Source organism: Dendropsophus ebraccatus, chromosome 14 (assembly GCF_027789765.1).
Source record: "Dendropsophus ebraccatus isolate aDenEbr1 chromosome 14, aDenEbr1.pat, whole genome shotgun sequence".
NCBI lineage: Eukaryota > Metazoa > Chordata > Amphibia > Anura > Hylidae > Dendropsophus > Dendropsophus ebraccatus.
In genome coordinates, this window is record NC_091467.1 from 52,306,163 (window position 1) to 52,324,321 (window position 18,159).

The 18,159-nt window shown below is 45.9% G+C and overlaps 1 protein-coding gene across 2 annotated transcripts; it reads right to left on the reverse strand.

The window, feature by feature from the left end:
• On the reverse strand, positions 1–16,491 carry CABLES2 (Cdk5 and Abl enzyme substrate 2). Of its 2 annotated transcripts, XM_069953775.1 has the most exons (10): positions 15,925–16,491; positions 12,550–12,621; positions 12,136–12,228; positions 11,966–12,043; positions 10,178–10,286; positions 8,662–8,818; positions 8,013–8,113; positions 7,551–7,657; positions 7,241–7,445; positions 1–4,997 (listed from the first exon to the last, which is right to left on the reverse strand). In XM_069953775.1, exons 1-10 carry the CDS (start codon positions 16,344–16,346, stop codon positions 4,857–4,859), a joined length of 1,485 nt encoding a protein of 494 aa, XP_069809876.1. In that variant the 5' UTR covers positions 16,347–16,491; the 3' UTR covers positions 1–4,856. The 2 variants fall into 2 exon arrangements, with proteins under 2 accessions (XP_069809876.1, XP_069809877.1); XM_069953776.1 differs by lacking the exon at positions 12,550–12,621.
• Between the last annotated feature and the right edge of the window lie 1,668 nt (positions 16,492–18,159).

The window sequence follows — 18,159 nt, forward strand, 5'->3', positions numbered from 1 at the left end:
TAAAAGGGAGGGAAACCCAAATCACTTTAATCACATCAAGATTGTAATGTCACAAATGCATCGTCCATAGGAACACATTGGAATGAGATTACAAACAAGGTGCTTTGTATCCATTTACTGCAAAACGTGTACAGGTATATGAGCTTATAAACCAACAAGAATCTCACTGGCATTGGAGAGGGACCTGTCACCTTCTCAGGGCGGAATCGGCTGAATCACGGGCAAGTCCATAATGTCTCTACTGCCCTATTTACCCCCAATACTGCTACCTGGAGGCCACAGGTCGCCTTACACCACATATTCACCCGAATAGAAAACGTGACAAATTGGCAACAAAAATACTCGAATATAAAAAAATATCATCTAATCCTGGTTTTACACAGAAGTACACGCACACACAAGGCCTACATGAAAGACAACGATGAGTCTACAGTAATCCACGTCTCTTTCCTCCGCTGCTAGAGATCATCTCAAAATCGCAAGGCGGACCGATCAGGAAGAGGAGACGCTTGATGCTTTATTGCAAGTGACCGGAGAACAGTCGCTAATCCAGCTTCCCTCGCCCTTCAATGGTCCAGATGCAGACGTCAGGATGTTCAGCGTGGCACAGTCTGGTCCAGTGTTACAGTCTGGACGTGGATGCAGCTTATTCCATTGTAAGAGTCAAGTTTGCAAACGGTTAAAGCTTTGCTTCGGCATTAAATAAAACAAAAATTCCATGGCGGACGGAAAACAGTGATAAATATAAATTACAAACATGACTATTGTTCCATAGGGTCCAGCCTGGGTGCAGTACCCTAGTTCTACCACCAGGTCCATCGCAGAAACAGGGTGGAAAGGAAAACCGCAACCTGAATGGCAACCATGGGCAAGTTCTTAGAAATGTCCTCTCAGGATAAAAACATATACAGGTACAGATGTAACGGGTATTACTGCAGGGCAACAAAACATAGGCCACGTGGGCACATACAGGAGGGTAGGGAGAGCTGGTGCTACCCACAGGATGCCTCGGATTGGCAGCTGCTCCTATATAAGAGAATTGTCCTGGGTCAGGACCAGGCATCGGCAGAGCTACGTCCCTTTTCACCTCCATACTTTTTGTGCATTCTAGGGAAAACAACCTAGCAAAAAAAAAAAAAGCATGTGCAAAGGAATGGCCCTGTAGCATGGCACAGACAACTCATCACAGTGATAATACCCGCATAAACTATTTCCGTGCCATGAGGTGCTTGATGCCTCAGTGATGTCATTGGGGCACCTCTCTAACCATCTAGGAGGGATAGGCAGCTGGCCATCATCATCCACACCACTCTCTACATACAGCACACACGTGCTGAAATAATTCTCTAATATAGAGGTTTGCTTTCATACAAATGCCAGCCTTATCTTAGGAGATCGTCACAGTGGTTACAAGGAGAAAGGGGAAAAAAATAAATAAAATACACCTCACTGGTGACTTACATATGCTGGGATTTGTAGTTTCACAACAGCTTAGACCAGCAGATCTATATCATAATGAAGTGTTGCCGCCCTGCAGTCTGGATTTGGTAACACAGCAGACTGATTAGATTTAATGCAAACAAACACAGTTACCTGCAGAGTCACCAACAATAGGAAAAACAGAAAGGATGGGCTGGGGGAGTAGCAGTAACCAGCCATCCTATAACACACATAGGGCTGCATGTGGTCCATTCACTGTGGAAGAAACTATTGTGATGTTTTTAGGTATTAAAAGGTATTATCCAGCACTAGAAAAACAAACATGGCCACTTTCTTAGAGATACCACTACTCCGGTCTCCAGGTTGGGTGCAGGTTTTGCAACTTTGATCCATTGAAGTCAATGGAACTTAAATGTAAACCGCACCTAAACTGGAGACAAAAGTCAAGTTGTCTCTGGAAGAAAGTGACCATGTTTTTCTTACACTGCATAACCCCTTTACTATCCCCACTGTCACTACTGCCGACAATTCTCCACTATAAAGAACATAGAAAATTTAAAAACACTCTACTTAAGTGCATCCACTATGTACAGTGCAGGCTGCGGCCTGTGGTCACAACAACTAAGGGTCCATTTACACAGAAAGATTATCTGACAGATTATCTGCCAAAGATTTGAAGCCAAAGCCAGAAACAGACTATAAACAGAGATCAGGTCATAAAGGAAAGCCTGAGATTTCTCCTCTTTTCAAATCCATTACTGGTTTTGGCTTTAAATCTTTGGCAGATAATCTGTCAAATAATCTTCCTGTGTAAATGGACCCTAAGAATACACTGTGTCTTAGGGCTCCTTTACCCCACCGTATTTTCGGTTCTACAACTACAGACATAATGCAGACCTATAGATGTCTATGGCCCCATGCACACATCTGTTTTGTTTTTACAAATCCAGATCTGAATGTGCAAAAGGTAAAAAAAAAAAAAAAAATACGACCTGCACTGTAGAAAAGAGTTGCCCATAGAAGTCAATGGGATCATACGCCTGTAAGCGGGACAGGATCAGGAGGCTCTGGGGCTGTCAGCATGGAGGCTGCTGCACAACACAATGGGAAGAGTACATCAAAGGGAACCAGTCACTCCAAAAATGCCCAGGAAGCTATACTTACTGTGTAAGGAAGCCCCCTGCAAAAATGTGACCAACACCACATACACCCCTGAAAACAAAGTTGGTAAATGCCCTGTGCCGTATGCAAATTACTGTAAACTAGTCATGTGGGCGTTCCTTAGAGGCAAACAAGTCATTGATGGCACGCTCGAGTTGGCTGTAGTCCCACCTCTCTAGAAGCTTTGGGGCCCAGGGACGGCCCCTCAGTGATGTACAGCAGGCTCCTGCATTGAGAATCATGCCCAGAGGAACTGTCCCTGGGCACCAATGCTCCCAGAGTGGAGGGATTGCAGCCAACTCGAGTGCGCCTGGGTGACTATTTTGCTGCTGAGGAACACCTACATAACTGGTTGAGAGTAATTTGCAAACTTTGTATTCAGGGGGTATGTGCAAAGCTCATAGGTGTTAGTTACACGCTTAACCCCCGCCGCCTGGATACATACTTTACCAGGTCCCCGCTCAGTCTTGATTCGGGGGGGGGGGTTCCCGGCATCTCCTGGCACTCAGCCAATCAGTGCACTGCAGTGGGGCAGCTCACTGATTGGCTGAGCGCCGGGAACCCCCAAAGCAGTATGTCATCCCAGTGAGGTGAATAGGCAGGTATTTGCAGCAGATTTCGCTGCGAATCCAGTGTAAAATCCGCTGCGGATGCAGTACGTGTGAACGTACCCTAAAGCCGTGTGAATGGCTCCTGTAATACACCATATGAGATGGCTGCTGGACTGTATTACACACTTATAGGCACTCTAGCTGCCCCTCAATAAGCAGCACTTCTAGGTGCCAACACTTCAGCCATAAGTGTCAGTGAAGGACACCGATCTATAATATGGTCATATGCATGGTGCAGGGTCTGAACCTGACCACTGTTTTATCTACAGCCTCATTGGCTCACTTGGTAGTCTCCCAGGCTACACATACATGCAGCAGAATACGCCTGGACTGTGCAATGTGAACAGCACTACCACACCCAGCACTGTCACAGAGCTGCGGCTGCCCAGCAGATAATGGATGCACTTTAGCGGATCATAAACTTAACAAAATAAATAAAATAAATCCCGATACCAGATCAGGGAAAATTCAGGCACGTTGCTTTAAAACTAAAGTATGCATATTACTTTACAAAGGTTTTTTTTTCCTTTTTTTTGGAATGAGACTACATGGAAGCTGCAGATATATCTGTGCGCTGGCTCCATATACAGGAAATTAGGGAGCAGCGCTCCTTATTGCCTACTGTGTCTAAGCTATAGATTTGTTTCCTGGCTCGTGTACGTCAGAACGTACATATTCAGCATCTCGAGACGACGCAGGCTCCTTATAGAGCATCGTCCACAAAAAACAGAGCTCAGTTCTATATCTAAGAAGTCCTCAGAGGCTTCTTAGATATATGAGCCAATATGGCTGCCCTTACGCCTGCAGTAGGTTTCAATCAATCAACTTTTCCAGAAACCCTGAAGGGCAAACAAACCTAAATACAAACTATGATACCTCAGCAGATCGTCATATATTACTATAGAGATTTGCTGTTCTTGGGTCTGGGAAAGCTTAATGTAATGCTGTAATGGCAGCTATGACGAAAATGGATATAGCTAAGAAGTGGGTGACACGTGAGCGTATACTTACTGTCATATTATTACTGGTTTTAGGGTGTAATGCTCTGTAACATGGTCATATCTTGTAGAATAGGATATGTCCCTGACATCAGTACTGTCCAATGGGAACCATGTGTAGATTCACATTAACATCCTCAATGCCAGAGTGACTTGTGAGACATTACAAAGGCACTGAAGGGTTAATTGTGCTTGTTTCTAATCCCTCGAAAGGATTTAAAAGAAAAAAAAAAAGCCCCCCTTTTACTGACACTCAGTCTCCATCTCTGTCTTTCTGGGGTGTCACATACAACACCTCATGTATAGGAAGCTAATCCTATAATTCTTACCACCCAGATATGAAATAAGAAATCTGAAAATTCAGAATCTAATGGGTTAAAATGAATAATTCTGGGCTGGTAAAAGGGAAGAACGGTTCTACAATATGCGACTAGGTGAAGAGGAGATGTATGTAGCAGATCCGGACCCTCTGTCCTAGTAGCAGACTACTCCCACTAGGCTGTGTTTTTCCCATAGTGAAGTAAAGTACTGCTCCGCTGTGGGGTGGACGGACACTGAGCTCCATAGACGATGTAACAGGAGAGGAGGAGGAGCTCCCTGACCGCCATACAAGCTCTGAAGCGCAGCATCTCTGTCTGGATCTCATCTATTGCTGCGTGGTCAAGCGGCGGTAATGAGGTAATACTTGGGCCTCGGGGAGGTAAAGTGCCAGCTCCATGGCCACCAGTACAGTCAGCTCAAATGCAACCAGGTCCCGTCTGTTGGCTCGGAAGCGCTCTTCTAACTTCTGGAAAAAGGAGAAGGAAAAAGTGAGTAGGGTCCTTAACAGCAGCTATATACATCATAGGTACCACTAGCAAGCAACAAAAATAGGAAGGAACCCCTGTGATGTCATGTGACCTAACAAGACCTGTCAATGACATGGCCAATGTCATTTTGGCCATTTTTTTTTATTACAGGTTTTGACCCCCACCATCCAACAGCCATAAATGTTACATTTTTCATCAATGCTGCCATTGTGTTTTTTTTTTTTATTGTCTTAATTTGGTTGGGTCATGTTCAGACCCCGACTGAAACCAAGAACACAACATACTGCTCTTCCCACTCTGTCTATGACACCAGGACAATCCTATAGACTTACATTATGAATTCACCCTGATCGCATGATACATTTCTACAAAAATAAATATGGTTAACGGGGTTGTTCACCAAATTTCTTTTTCTTTTAAATCAACTGGTATCAGAAAGTGCCAGAGATTTGTCAAGTCTTCCAGTACTTCCAGTAATCATGTATGTATGTACGCTGTATAAGCTGCAGGAAGTGGTGTATTCTCTTTAGTCTGACACAGTGCTCTCTGCTGCCACCTCTGTCTTTGTCAGGAACTGTCTAGATCGGTAGCAAAACCCCATAGAAAACCTCTCCTGCTCTCCAGACTAGAAAGTATACCACTTCCTGCAGGACATTCAGCACCTGATAACTACATGAAGACTGGAGATTTTTTAGTAGAAGTAAATTACATACAGTATCTCTGGCACGGGCTGATCTGAAAGAATTTTTTTTCCTGTGAACAACCCTTTAAGACTGCCCTATTGTGACCACTACAACTTTATTTTATTTTTATTTTATTTTGTTATATTTTAACTAGAGAAGAGCGAACCTGGAGCATGCTCAAGTCCATCCGAACCCGAACTTTTGGCATTTGATTAGCGGTGGCTGCTGAACTTGGATAAAGCCTTAAGGCTATGTGGAAAACATGGATATAGTCATTGGCTGTATCCATGTTTTCCAGACAACTTTAGAGCTTTATCCAAGTTCAGCAGCCCCAGCTAATCAAATACCGAACGTTCGGGTTCGCTTTAACAGTTTAGATTTTTTTTTTCTTTCCACATTTTCTATTTTAAATTTTTTTAAAAAAAGAAACTTTTATTGAACAAGAAGCTGTTTAATTTTTATATTTTTAAAATATAAAGCAATCATCGATTGCTTATACTGATCAGTGCTAGGGTACTGCATAGTATCAGTGAGAATGGTGCTCTACTAGTAGAGCCTGTCTAAGGCTGAAATTAAAAGCTATCAGCAGTGACAGGCACCAGTCCTGTCACTGACACACTTAAATGCCCCAACTGCTATAGAATGAAACAATTTAGGGTTAAAGAGGTATTCTCATTTCAACTTCTATAGGTATTTGTGTAAGACTAGTCATGTTAAATATCTTTACAAATATGTTAATTTAGCAAGCTTACCTCCTCTTAATATGCTGCTCTTTCCCTACCATTGCTGACAGTTCATTATATAACTTACCAACCACCACTCTGCTGTAAAAGCAGTGGTCTAGCTGGTGTGTGTAATAGATACATACATAGACTGACACAATGAGCTGTCAACATTGGGAAAGAGCAGCATATCAGGATAAATGTTTGCTGATGTCTGTCACCACCAGTAAGTGATGCTCATAGTAGCCACTAGCCAGTACTCACTATCTATGAAAAAACACCGCTCCTGAGCACACTTCATATATGTACATACATGTACGGCAGCTGTGCAATACACGGACGCCAAGTGGTTAAAACAACAGTGCCCATCTACTTGTATGGGTTAGTATGATTTTGGCTATACCATTTTTATTATTATTTTATTTTAACAGTAAGACTATATGGTCCTACACATAAGGCGGCCTGATAGGCTTCCATACCTAGCGATACTGGGGATCACTGTAAGCCCATTAACTCCAACACCACATGATTACATCATATGGATGGCAACTAATTGACAGTGGGGGTTAAATGCCCAGGATCAGAGGTTGCTCAATACTCCTGGCCTCAAAGTGTGTCATAAGACCCCAGAAAACCAGCTCCATGCATTACAAGGGCCCGTACAGTTTACTCTGCTGCACAATATGTAAAAAAGAAATAATCTAATGGCTCATGTGATTTTGCAATAACAGAGGGCAACAATGGTGCCAAAATGAGCCACACAATAGCTAGCCAGGTCCGCCCAACCCATCAGCCTGGTGCAGGCTCTACACTTACATCTAGAAGATGCTTCATCTCCGGCTTCTTAAAGTCGCTGCTGATTTTGGCGGCTAGGAGCACGCTGGCTCCAGCACACAGTTTGCGGTTCTGCTTGTTCACTTTTCCTTGCAGGACCAGCTTCTCGAAGTAAACGTAGGACATGGCCACTGTGACTGGCTCCATGTTGCACTCCTGTGCCACATTTCTCATCTCACGCTTCAAGCTGATGACAAAAAAAGAAAGGGGGGGGGGGGAATAAAATCAAGCTGCACATAAAAAGAGGAAAGATGGCGGCAGCAGCAGGAAAGTTCAAGAGAGATTGCCTCACCTTCTAATCTTGCTCAGCGTCAGCTTTACATAAGGAAACTTCTCCTTAAACATCTCGTTCATGTCTTTCTTCAAGTCACTCGGTTTCACATATTCAATAACTGTTGTCTGTAAAACAAGATACAAGTAATAGAGAGAAATACCATTTCTACTGTGTACAGGAGATAAGTGTGCTTTACTGCATGTAAATATCTGTACATGGTATATGACCCCCACAATCCCCACTGTACATGGTATATGACCCTCACCATCCCCACTGTACATGGTATATGACCCCCACCATCCCCACTGTACATGGTATATGACCCCCACCATCCCCACTGTACATGGTATATGACCCCCACAATCCCCACTTTACATGGTATATGACACCCACAATCCCCACTGTACATGGTATATGACCCCCACTACTACTATATGTATCATCCTGACATCCTAATCTTTAGATATGAAGCACAATTACCATATAGGAGGCAAAGATGAGAACACGCTTGTGTTTTCCACACGGCCACTGAGGATCATCCAGGATATCCGGATTATATTCAATGATTTCTGACTCTGTGCCTACAATGGAAAAAAGACACATCTATTAAGTTCCACCAAGGAGGGGATGCATGATGGGGAGATTTTATATTCTATACATATGCATTTAGGTTAGTTTGGTCTAGTTTGGCCTGTTTTGAAGCCCTCCGCTGTTTTTCCTGTGACCAGCTCTTGGGGTAGCTAGGTTCATTCAGTACATAACCTACATACAGTAATATTAGGCAGGTGGTTTATGTGTTATGGCTTACACAATAGCAACTGAAAACTATGCAAGTCTCCCAAAAGTGAGCAATATGTCCCCTGAGCGTATTCCTCTATTCCAGGCAGCAGCGGATTCCCCTCCAGAGAAAAGCACAGTAAAGTCGATGAAACCTTATTAAAGGGAGCTGCACTCTTGCCCCAGGAGGATGTGGCCCTCCAAGAAAGAACATGGGCCAAGAAAATACTGTGTAAGTGCAGGGTTCTCACAAGTCCCAGTAAAAGAACACTCTTCCTAATAATAGCTAATAGGGAACGGGAAGACTGCGGCAAACATCAATGGCAACACAGAGGAAACCCGGGGCTATTACCATGATCTGTTGCTGCAGACACTGAAGTAAACCGGCTGCTAGAGAAAGCCCGTTTGGAAGCATCATGGGGACCAATCTTGACCTGTGGCGGCTGGCCGTCTTCTTTTTGGCTGACAAGAGCGTTTGTCGGATATAAAAACTTTGCATAAGAAACAACCTGGAAAAAAAAACAAAAACAAAAAAAAAAAACATAAAAGCTACAGACTGAAAGTAGTGAAAAAGCTGTCCACTATTCATAACAGCACAATATGGCTCTATCCACCTGGCCAAAATAAGGTGCACTTGTCAGCTATATATATATATTGAATATGACAACACCCACATCCAGTGACCTATTCTAGTATATCTACAATGTATCCCCACCAGCACAACCTACAGTGGGCGTCTGCTCAATTCTATATCTGCCATGTATCTCTCACTATAGCCCACCACGATAAGCAGTGTTAGATATGTCTGGCAACCACTAAGTCCTCCAGATTAAAATACACAGCTGCTTGGGCTTCAAATGCGTGTGAAGAAGGGGATATGGGCTATTTATTACTATATGCAGTTATCTAATAGCTATGACCAACTATGCTGCTCTCCCTTTGCATGTGACTGATCAAATATTTTAATAAGTTGGGTGTCAGACGTAGGGCTAGTTTACACAACGTGAGGCTAGTTTGACAAAGAGATTCAGTTCTCGAAACGTCACAGACCTAGCAGCATCGGCTGACGCTGAACACCTCCGGTTGGATGTCCCATAAGAAGCTCGGCTGAGCGAAATGAAAAGAGACTGTGCCGCCTTATGATGAACATGTATGGTCTGAACATGGACTAGTGGTGGAAAGTTTGTATCGTTCATGTTTGGATAAGTAAAGCTGCTATATCTTTTGCAATCTCTGGTATCCTTTTGATTATTGGACTGCAATAGGGATTGATAAGCTCCCTCTATACCAGAATAAAGGTCGGCACGAGGCAGTTTTCCTATAATAGAAACTTAACATTCTGTTCCGTTACACACCTTCCGTATACATGGACAGTGTACGGAAAGTCACCGTACACAGATTCTGACGTGTCAAAGAGCAGACAGAGAATGTGTGTTCTCACAATCGGTCGGGGTATGACCACTTGGATCCTGACTGGTCAAAACTTTTGAAATGTCTCTATGACATGTCAATACTCTTATTTTATAGTGACAGTGCCCAACTTCATTTAAAGTAACTTTTGACATCAGAGATCCCCTGAGATACAGCCTGGGGAAGTGCAGCAGCAAGTGTCTCTCCCAGGAAGTCAATCCCATCAGACTCTGATTGGATTGAAGTCAAGAGTAATTTTAAATGACAGTAACGCTTTAATCATGGGCCAGTTGTGCAGGATCACGCTGCTGGGGCCCCAAGTGAACAGACGTCCCTCTTAGGGGAACCAATACCTGAAACACCGGGTGAGTGAATCCTTGTAAATGCTCAATCCCATCCCTCTACTAACTACAAAGACGACCTCTCCTGATATTACTCATCAATAATCCCATTCTTACCTCCCCCTCGGCCCCCAGCTCCACCCCTTCCATTCCAAACGCCGGGTCTGTGGTGGAGAGGGCCCCTCCGGATGGATGTCGCTGTTTTGTCCCTTCCACTCGCAGATCACTGTGAAACAAAAGTATAAGGCAGCATTATAACCAGAGGAGACATCACACGGCACCAGAAGCTGAAGCCTCCACATCCCATCACAGAGCTGCTGCCATGTTCCCAGACTGACCCCACATCGTCTCGCCCGGCTATGGGCACAGAACCCCTCATCATCTGACGGCACAGACTTCTGCCCTGTCCTCCACCGCTCCTGACAGTCACGTTGTTATAAGGGACAATGCAGGCTCCACTGCCACAAACTTCCCCTTCCTTCCTGCTCTTCCACAAATTATTACGAGAACAACACAAAGGGCAAAGTATAAGTATACTGTACATGCTAAGTCTGGACACAATAGGAAAAGGTCAGGTGACAGCTTGGTACAAATCCTGCACTATTGATGTGTATATATAACACAAACAGTATGTCTGCTTAACAGTGATAGTAAATGTCTGCTCTGTGTCACTCTAACTGTGCAATACAGCTGTGTGTGTACTGGCACTATTCACAAGACAGATTAGATGCGACCTGCAGCTCAGTCCTTGTATAACAGTTCACGGCCTTTAACAATAGTCATCTCCTGAAATCCTCTGTGCTGCCAAAGTAGCCAGCACCATCTCGATAAAACCATCACATCTGGACAGATAGCTGCCTCTCTGTCTCCTTCCCGCCTCTTGACTGTGCCCTTGTCCTCAATTACTTCATCACATTGAGTTGACAGGTCATTTCCTCTTAAAGAAGCAGTCCACAAAAAATTATTATTGCCCCCCCCCCCCCCCCAATAGGCGCTGGCACGTATACTCACCGCAGCTGATCGGTGTCCCGCGCCACCGTTCAAATCCGGCGCACGCTCACGTCAGCCTCTGCAGTGACTCCTTCTCTGTCCTGTAATTGAACGCCGGAAGTCACGCACTTCCATAGAGAATACATTGAAGCGAGTGAGTTCTGGCGTATAATCACAGGAGACAGAAGAGGAGTCACAGCAGAAGCTGAAGTGAGTGCACGCCGGTTTTGAACGAAGCCGTGCGCGGGACACTGATCAGCTGCGGTGAGTATACGTGCCAGTGCCTACCGGGGGGGGGCCAATAATAACTTTTTGTGAACTGCTTCTTTAAAGGATCAGCACACTCCACACCTGAATCCCTCTGTGCTGCTGGGGCAGCCGGCTCCTTCTATTCGTCTAAAATCGTCTTCCTCTGTCACATACAACACTCACATAAGTGGACAGGTCAGTGCCTCCTATAGAGTCAGTCCTATTTTCCCCTAAAATCCTCTGTGCTGCTAAAGCCTGCCCTTGTCTCTATTCTGCTCCTCACACCTGCAGCTATGTCCTCAGTTACATAACGACTGGACAGGTCGAGCACACTCCTCTCCTGACATCCTCTGTGCTGCTAAAGCCTGCCCTTGTCTCTATTCTCCTCCTCACACCTGCAGCTATGTCCTCAGTTACATAACGACTGGACAGGTCGAGCACACTCCTCTCCTGACATCCTCTGTGCTGCTTCTCACTTGCCTGGTTATCACTCAGAGCATGGCTCACATTATGGCTGCACAATGTCTGATCTCTATGACCACTACCTGGAGGGCACTTGACTCTTTTGTTGCACACTCACATCCCGTTATATTTGGTGTAGGAGGACGATGACCCCTGTATACAGTCTATGTAATAAATATTAATCCTATAAGACAGAGCAGTCACCTGATCCGCAGACTCTCGCCATAGGGCAGAATGGAGAAGGCGGCGCACAGGGATCTCTTGGCGCAGATGAGGACGATCCTAGAAGAAAACAACAAGGTTAAGATGACAGCGAGGTATGTGTGTATGTGTATGCGTCATATATAAACCAGGAGCTTGGTCATCACACTTACCTGCTGTTGCGGGTGTCGTACTGCCTCATGCTTTTGATGAAGTGCGTCTTCCTTAGGACGGACTGTCGGGGGGACTCAGGGACATACTTGGACCTGCAATACAATGGAGACACCATGAGCGCCTCTGGCTGAATGGTCAGGTTGGTGTGATGGCAATATAGAGTTAGTATATGACAGTGGGATCCCGTGGATAAGCATAGCAGTGGGTATTTATAAGATCCATAAACAGCAGCTGACCCCCCCCTCCACGCACACTGTACAGGCAGCGTTGTCAAGAGCAGCCCAAGAGTCTGCTTCCTAAGCCTTCCCCTGACAACACTGCCTGGCACTATAAAATATTAGTGAGATGCTAGTATGGAGCAGCTGATCGGTTAGTAGTGTTAGGCGGCGGGCGTCTCATGGCGGCAGTAATACCTCTGCAGTGGTGTAAACTCTGCAATATCCTCTAGGAACTCTAGGGAGCAGCGCTGAGACAGGTGACGTCGCCTGTAAGATGGAGGCAGGTATCAGAACAAGAGGCAATGCTGGGACGGGCGACACATTTATCCTGGGATTACAGTAGCTGGTAGTATGTGAGCACTGTATGGCGGTATGATGTGAGCAGTAGTTGGTAGTATGTGAGCACTGTATGGCAGTATGATGTGAGCAGTAGTTGGTAGTATGTGAGCACTGTATGGCAGTATGATGTGAGCAGTAGTTGGTAGTATGTGAGCACTGTATGGCGGTATGATGTGAGCAGTAGTTGGTAGTATGTGAGCACTGTATGGCGGTATGATGTGAGCAGTAGTTGGTAGTATGTGGGCACTGTATGGCGGTATGATGTGAGCAGTAGTTGGTAGTATGTGAGCACTGTATGGCGGTATGATGTGAGCAGTAGTTGGTAGTATGTGAGCACTGTATGGCGGTATGATGTGAGCAGTAGTTGGTAGTATGTATGCACTGTATGGCGGTATGATGTGAGCAGTAGTTGGTAGTATATGAGCACTGTATGGCGGTATGATGTGAGCAGTAGTTGGTAGTATGTATGCACTGTATGGTGGTATGATGTGAGCAGTAGTTGGTAGTATGTATGCACTGTATGGTGGTATGATGTGAGCAGTAGTTGGTAGTATGTGAGCACTGTATGGTGGTATGATGTGAGCAGTAGTTGGTAGTATGTATGCATTGTATAGCGGTATGATGTGAGCAGTAGTTGGTAGTATGTGGGAACTATATGGTGGTATGATGTGAGCAGTAGTTGGCCCTGATGACATATCTGGGACACTTCTGGCATACCCACATGATACTACCCCTGGAACCCGAACCTATCCCCAGCACAGCCTGACCTTCCTGTGTCCTTTATAGTAAGAGTTTAAGCAGTGGAATTCCATGAAATCTGACCCCTATCAGCTGAGGCTCAGGAGACCTCCATACACTATATACTCATAAGTGAGTGGGAATAGCACATGTCTCTCACTGAGATAATGCCCTGATCTGTGCCCAGCAGCTACTCTCATCTATTTCCAGGGTACAGCACGGGCTCAGGGATAACAAGCAGCGGCCGCTGTGACTCGTCTGTCACAAATAGTTGTCAAAATGGGGATCTGGTGCACGTTCCCCGACAGCCTGAGTGAGGGAAGGGCCTCTACATGAAGACAGTAGTGTTCTCCAACATGGGCTCTTTAAAGGAGTGCCATGATTCAAGTCCAGTGCTGCCATGATTTTTTTTTTTTTTTAATGCAGGGGCGGGGCGGAGGGAACATAATAACCACCTATACTCACCTGTCCCCATGCTTGTCCAGTGCGGCATCGCTGCTCCGGGATCCTCTTAGCCAATGTCACCACCCGACTGATTGGCGGGGTCAGGCATCCCTGACACGGCCATGACATCATTTCAACTTGGAGGCGGGGAATGGCTTCTGGCAGGGGTCCAGCGGGAGTCGGTGCTTCACGGGCACAGGGAGAGGTAAGTAGTGCTTGCTTATTAATTTTTCCCCTACCAGCTGACAGTTTTTTGTTTTTTTTTTATAATCATCAGACTTCCCCTTTAATTGTTGCAAAAGTGTCAGTCACTGCATGCTGGGAGTTGTAGTTTTACCACAGGTTGGAGAACACTACTCTATAAGGTTGAATAATGCAACAGTTAACAGTCTGGGCAAATCACTACATTATTAGGCTACGTTCACACATAGCAAAAGTGGCGGAATCCCGCCAGCCTTTCTGTCATAATGACAGTCTATGGGAGGCTCGAACATGTTCATTCTTCAGCGCCGAAAGAGGAGGGCGAGCCTCCCATAGACTGTCATTATGATAGGAAGGCAGGCGGCATTGCAATTCTGACACTTTTACTACGTGTGAACGTAGCCCTATAGCAGAGATGGGGAACCTCCAGACCTCCAGCTATTGCAAAATTAAATTTCCCATCATGCCTGGTCAGCTAATGCCAAGCTTAACCTGTCCAGGCATGATAGGAATTGTAGTTTTGCAACAGCTGGAGGGGTGAAGGTTCCCCATCCCTGGTCTATAGGTTGCAGGACAGGAAAAGGTTAAATTCAGGGCTGCAGAAAGAGGTGAGGAATCAGTCTGTGTTGTGCAGGGTCAGTAGGGTCAGTCCTGGCAGGGTCAGTAGGGTCAGTCCTGGCAGGGTCAGTCCGGCCAGTCTGGACAGGAAATCCTTACAGGATCAGACAAGTGAGGCAATCCTAGGATCAGTGTATAGACACAGCAGAGGGGTGGGGGGAGCCCGGGCTACAGTCATGTGACCACCTCATTACAGAGAGCCCCAGCAGCTGACAGGATCAGCTGATCACTCCTGCACCCAAGATGCCCATATATAGCAATTCCCTACTGCCGTGCCCCTGTGACCCCCAGTGACCTCCTTTGCAGATCCGTCAGCACTTGCTGTTTATGGTAGTAGATTCTGGAGACTGTAAAGTAAAAGGGGGGGGGGCACCCTATAAGAGTGCAGACCTCCTGGAAGGTCCTCTCATCTCACTAGCTGAGCCGCATCACATGGTAGGATGGACCCTCACAGATAAAGCACACAATCCATCTCAGCAAATCATAGACAGGGGTATCAGTGCTCCCCATATAATGTAGCCCCCCCCCAATTGTTTCTATCATGGGAACTTTTAAATGTCATATGAGGTCATGTGGTAATACAATGACATCACAACTCCATAATGACACCGTGTCTGTGTGAGGACACATCATCACATCTGCATCATAACAACACGCCTGAGCGATGACATCACATCCCTACAGGTCATATGACATCACATCAACCAGGTCACATCTCCAGGACACCTCAGCAATGACATCATAATATCACATCTCTAACACAACTTCATGTCAGCAGAACATAATGACGTCACATCTGCATGATGTCACCTATCCAGAACATAATGACTTCACATCTGCATGATGTCACCTATCCAGAACATGATGTCATCTATGCAGAACCTAATGGCCTCACATCTCTATGATGTCATCTATCAGAACATAATGACGTCACATCTCTATGATGTCATCTATCAGAACATAATGACGTCATATCTCTATGATGTCATCTATCAGAACATAATGACGTCATATCTCTATGATGTCATCTATCAGAACATAATGACGTCACACCTCCGTGATCACGTCATGTCTCCACATACTGACAACATCACGTTTCCAACAGGTTGGGGGACCACCAACAAACAGGGGTAAAGGTGGAATTCCCCTTTAAGGGGGTTCCCCGGGAGGAGGGGATTCCCCGGAAGTAGTGCAGGGCTTCCCCCGGACTCGGGGGGTGTGTCCCCTTACCTCTGCTTCTCCACGCTGGGGCCCCCCGGGCCCTGCAGGAGCCCCAGGGAGGAGGGCACGGAGCGGACGGCGGGGGCCGGGGTGCACACGCCGCCCTTGCCCTCAGGCAGCGGGGAGTCCCGGGGCAGCACGATCCGGGGTCCGTTGGTCGGCAGGAGCCGCGGTGACGGGGTGAGCGGGGTTTGTGCGGCGGGGTCCGGCTCCAGCACATCCCGGGACGGGGCAGGCTCACAGCTCGGCAGCGGAGCGGGACACAGGGGTCGGCCGTCCAGGGAGATGTTATTGAGGAAGAAGAGGGCGGCCTGCCGGCGCCGGGAGTCACTTCCCCGCTTCCTTCTCTGTGGTACGTGGCCATGGGGCAGCTCTCCGGAGCGGCCTCCGGGGCCCGTCACACCGGGAGAGCCGCAGGTCGCCGCGGCCATTCTCTAACTGAGGCCCCGGGCCGGGGAACGGCCAGTCTGCCGCCGTCCCGCCCACTCTCCCTCCCCATTGGCTGCTGCCAGGGTAACAACAGCAAAATAATCCCTTGATTGGAAGAGCAGTCCGTCAATCATGTTCGTATAGAAAAAGGCGGGGAGGTCACATGTCACCTAAGGACAAACGTCTGAGGATGTGATTACGTCCGCTCTCATTAGTATTTTAATTTATTCAGTGGGCGGGGATGGAATCCGGAAGACCCGCCCAGCAATGGTGTGACTGGCCCTACCTGTGTGCACACTCTGCTGGGAAAGACGTGACTGACGTGAGCGACGAATTACGACATTGCTGTACTAAGAGCAGTAAATCTGTAATCTGATAGGTTGCTATGAGCAACAGTTTCAATTTAAAGGGATTTCAATGTTACTTGAAAACTTTTACAACTTTTACTTTCTGACACCAGAACATGAGATGGAACAGCATGTAAACACCTGACATGAATAGCATTAAAGACAAGGGGGGCAGTGGTCACATGACTGCGTTACCCCTTAAATCCGCTGTAGCTCCATGTCTCATTGTTGAAATTTTTTATCAATGAATAAAATCAGCCCAATAACATTTAATATATTTCATCATTGTACCTCATAAAGTCTAATCCGCTGTAATTACATAGGAAAGTACCGCACTCCTCCAGGCAAGTAGATTCAAGGTGACCTACCCAGGTTTACAAGGAGCCAGTTAGGTGAGAAGTAAATCATTCTTCCTAAGCCATGAAGTCACCTGATGTACAGGATTTATGATGCGTTTACACAGGCAGATTTATCTGACAGATTTTGGAAGCCAAAGCCAGGAATGGATCTGAAAAGAGGAGAAATCTTAGTCTTTCCTTTATGACCCGTTCCTTGTTTCTGGTCTGTTCCTGGCTTTGGCTTCAAAAATCTGTCAGATTAATCTGCCTGTGTAAACGCACCATTACACAACACAGCTCCCGCCTCATTACCTACAGAATATCGCACCCCTATCACACATCTGCTTATTCTGTCTGCATTTCAGAATAATGACCCATTTATTTCTATGGCTTCATACAAAACCATATATCGTCAAGCCATAATAAGGTTTATATTTGCGGCATGGATAAATTAAGAAGTCTGGGCAAATTCAAACATATTGAGGACGGCTGGGGACAGTGCTATGGATGTGTTTTAATTACATTATAAACACATTATATTACTTGTCCTGTACTGATCCTGAGTTATACTCCACAGCTGCAATCACTGTTCTGCTGGTGGGGTCACTGTGTACATACAATACATTACTTATCCTGTACTGATCCTGAGTTACATCCTGTATTATCCTCCAGAGCTGCACTCACTATTCTGCTGGTGAGGTCACTGTGTACATACATTACATTACTTATCCTGTACTAATCCTGAGTTACATCCTGTATTATCCTCCACAGCTGCACTCACTAGTCTGCTGGTGAGGTCACTGTGTACATACAATACATTACTTATCCTGTACTGATCCTGAGTTACATCCTGTATTATCCTCCAGAGCTGCACTCACTATTCTGCTGGTGAGGTCACTGTGTACATAAAATACATTACTTATCCTGTACTGATCTTGAGTTACATCCTGTATTATACCCCAGAGCTGTACTCACTATTCTGCTGGTGGGATCCCTGTGCGTATACATTGCATTACTGATCTTGTACTGATCCTGAGTTACATCCTGTATTATACCCCAGAGCTGCACTCACTATTCTGCTGGTGGGATCACTGTGCGTATACATTGCATTACTGATCCTGAGTTACATG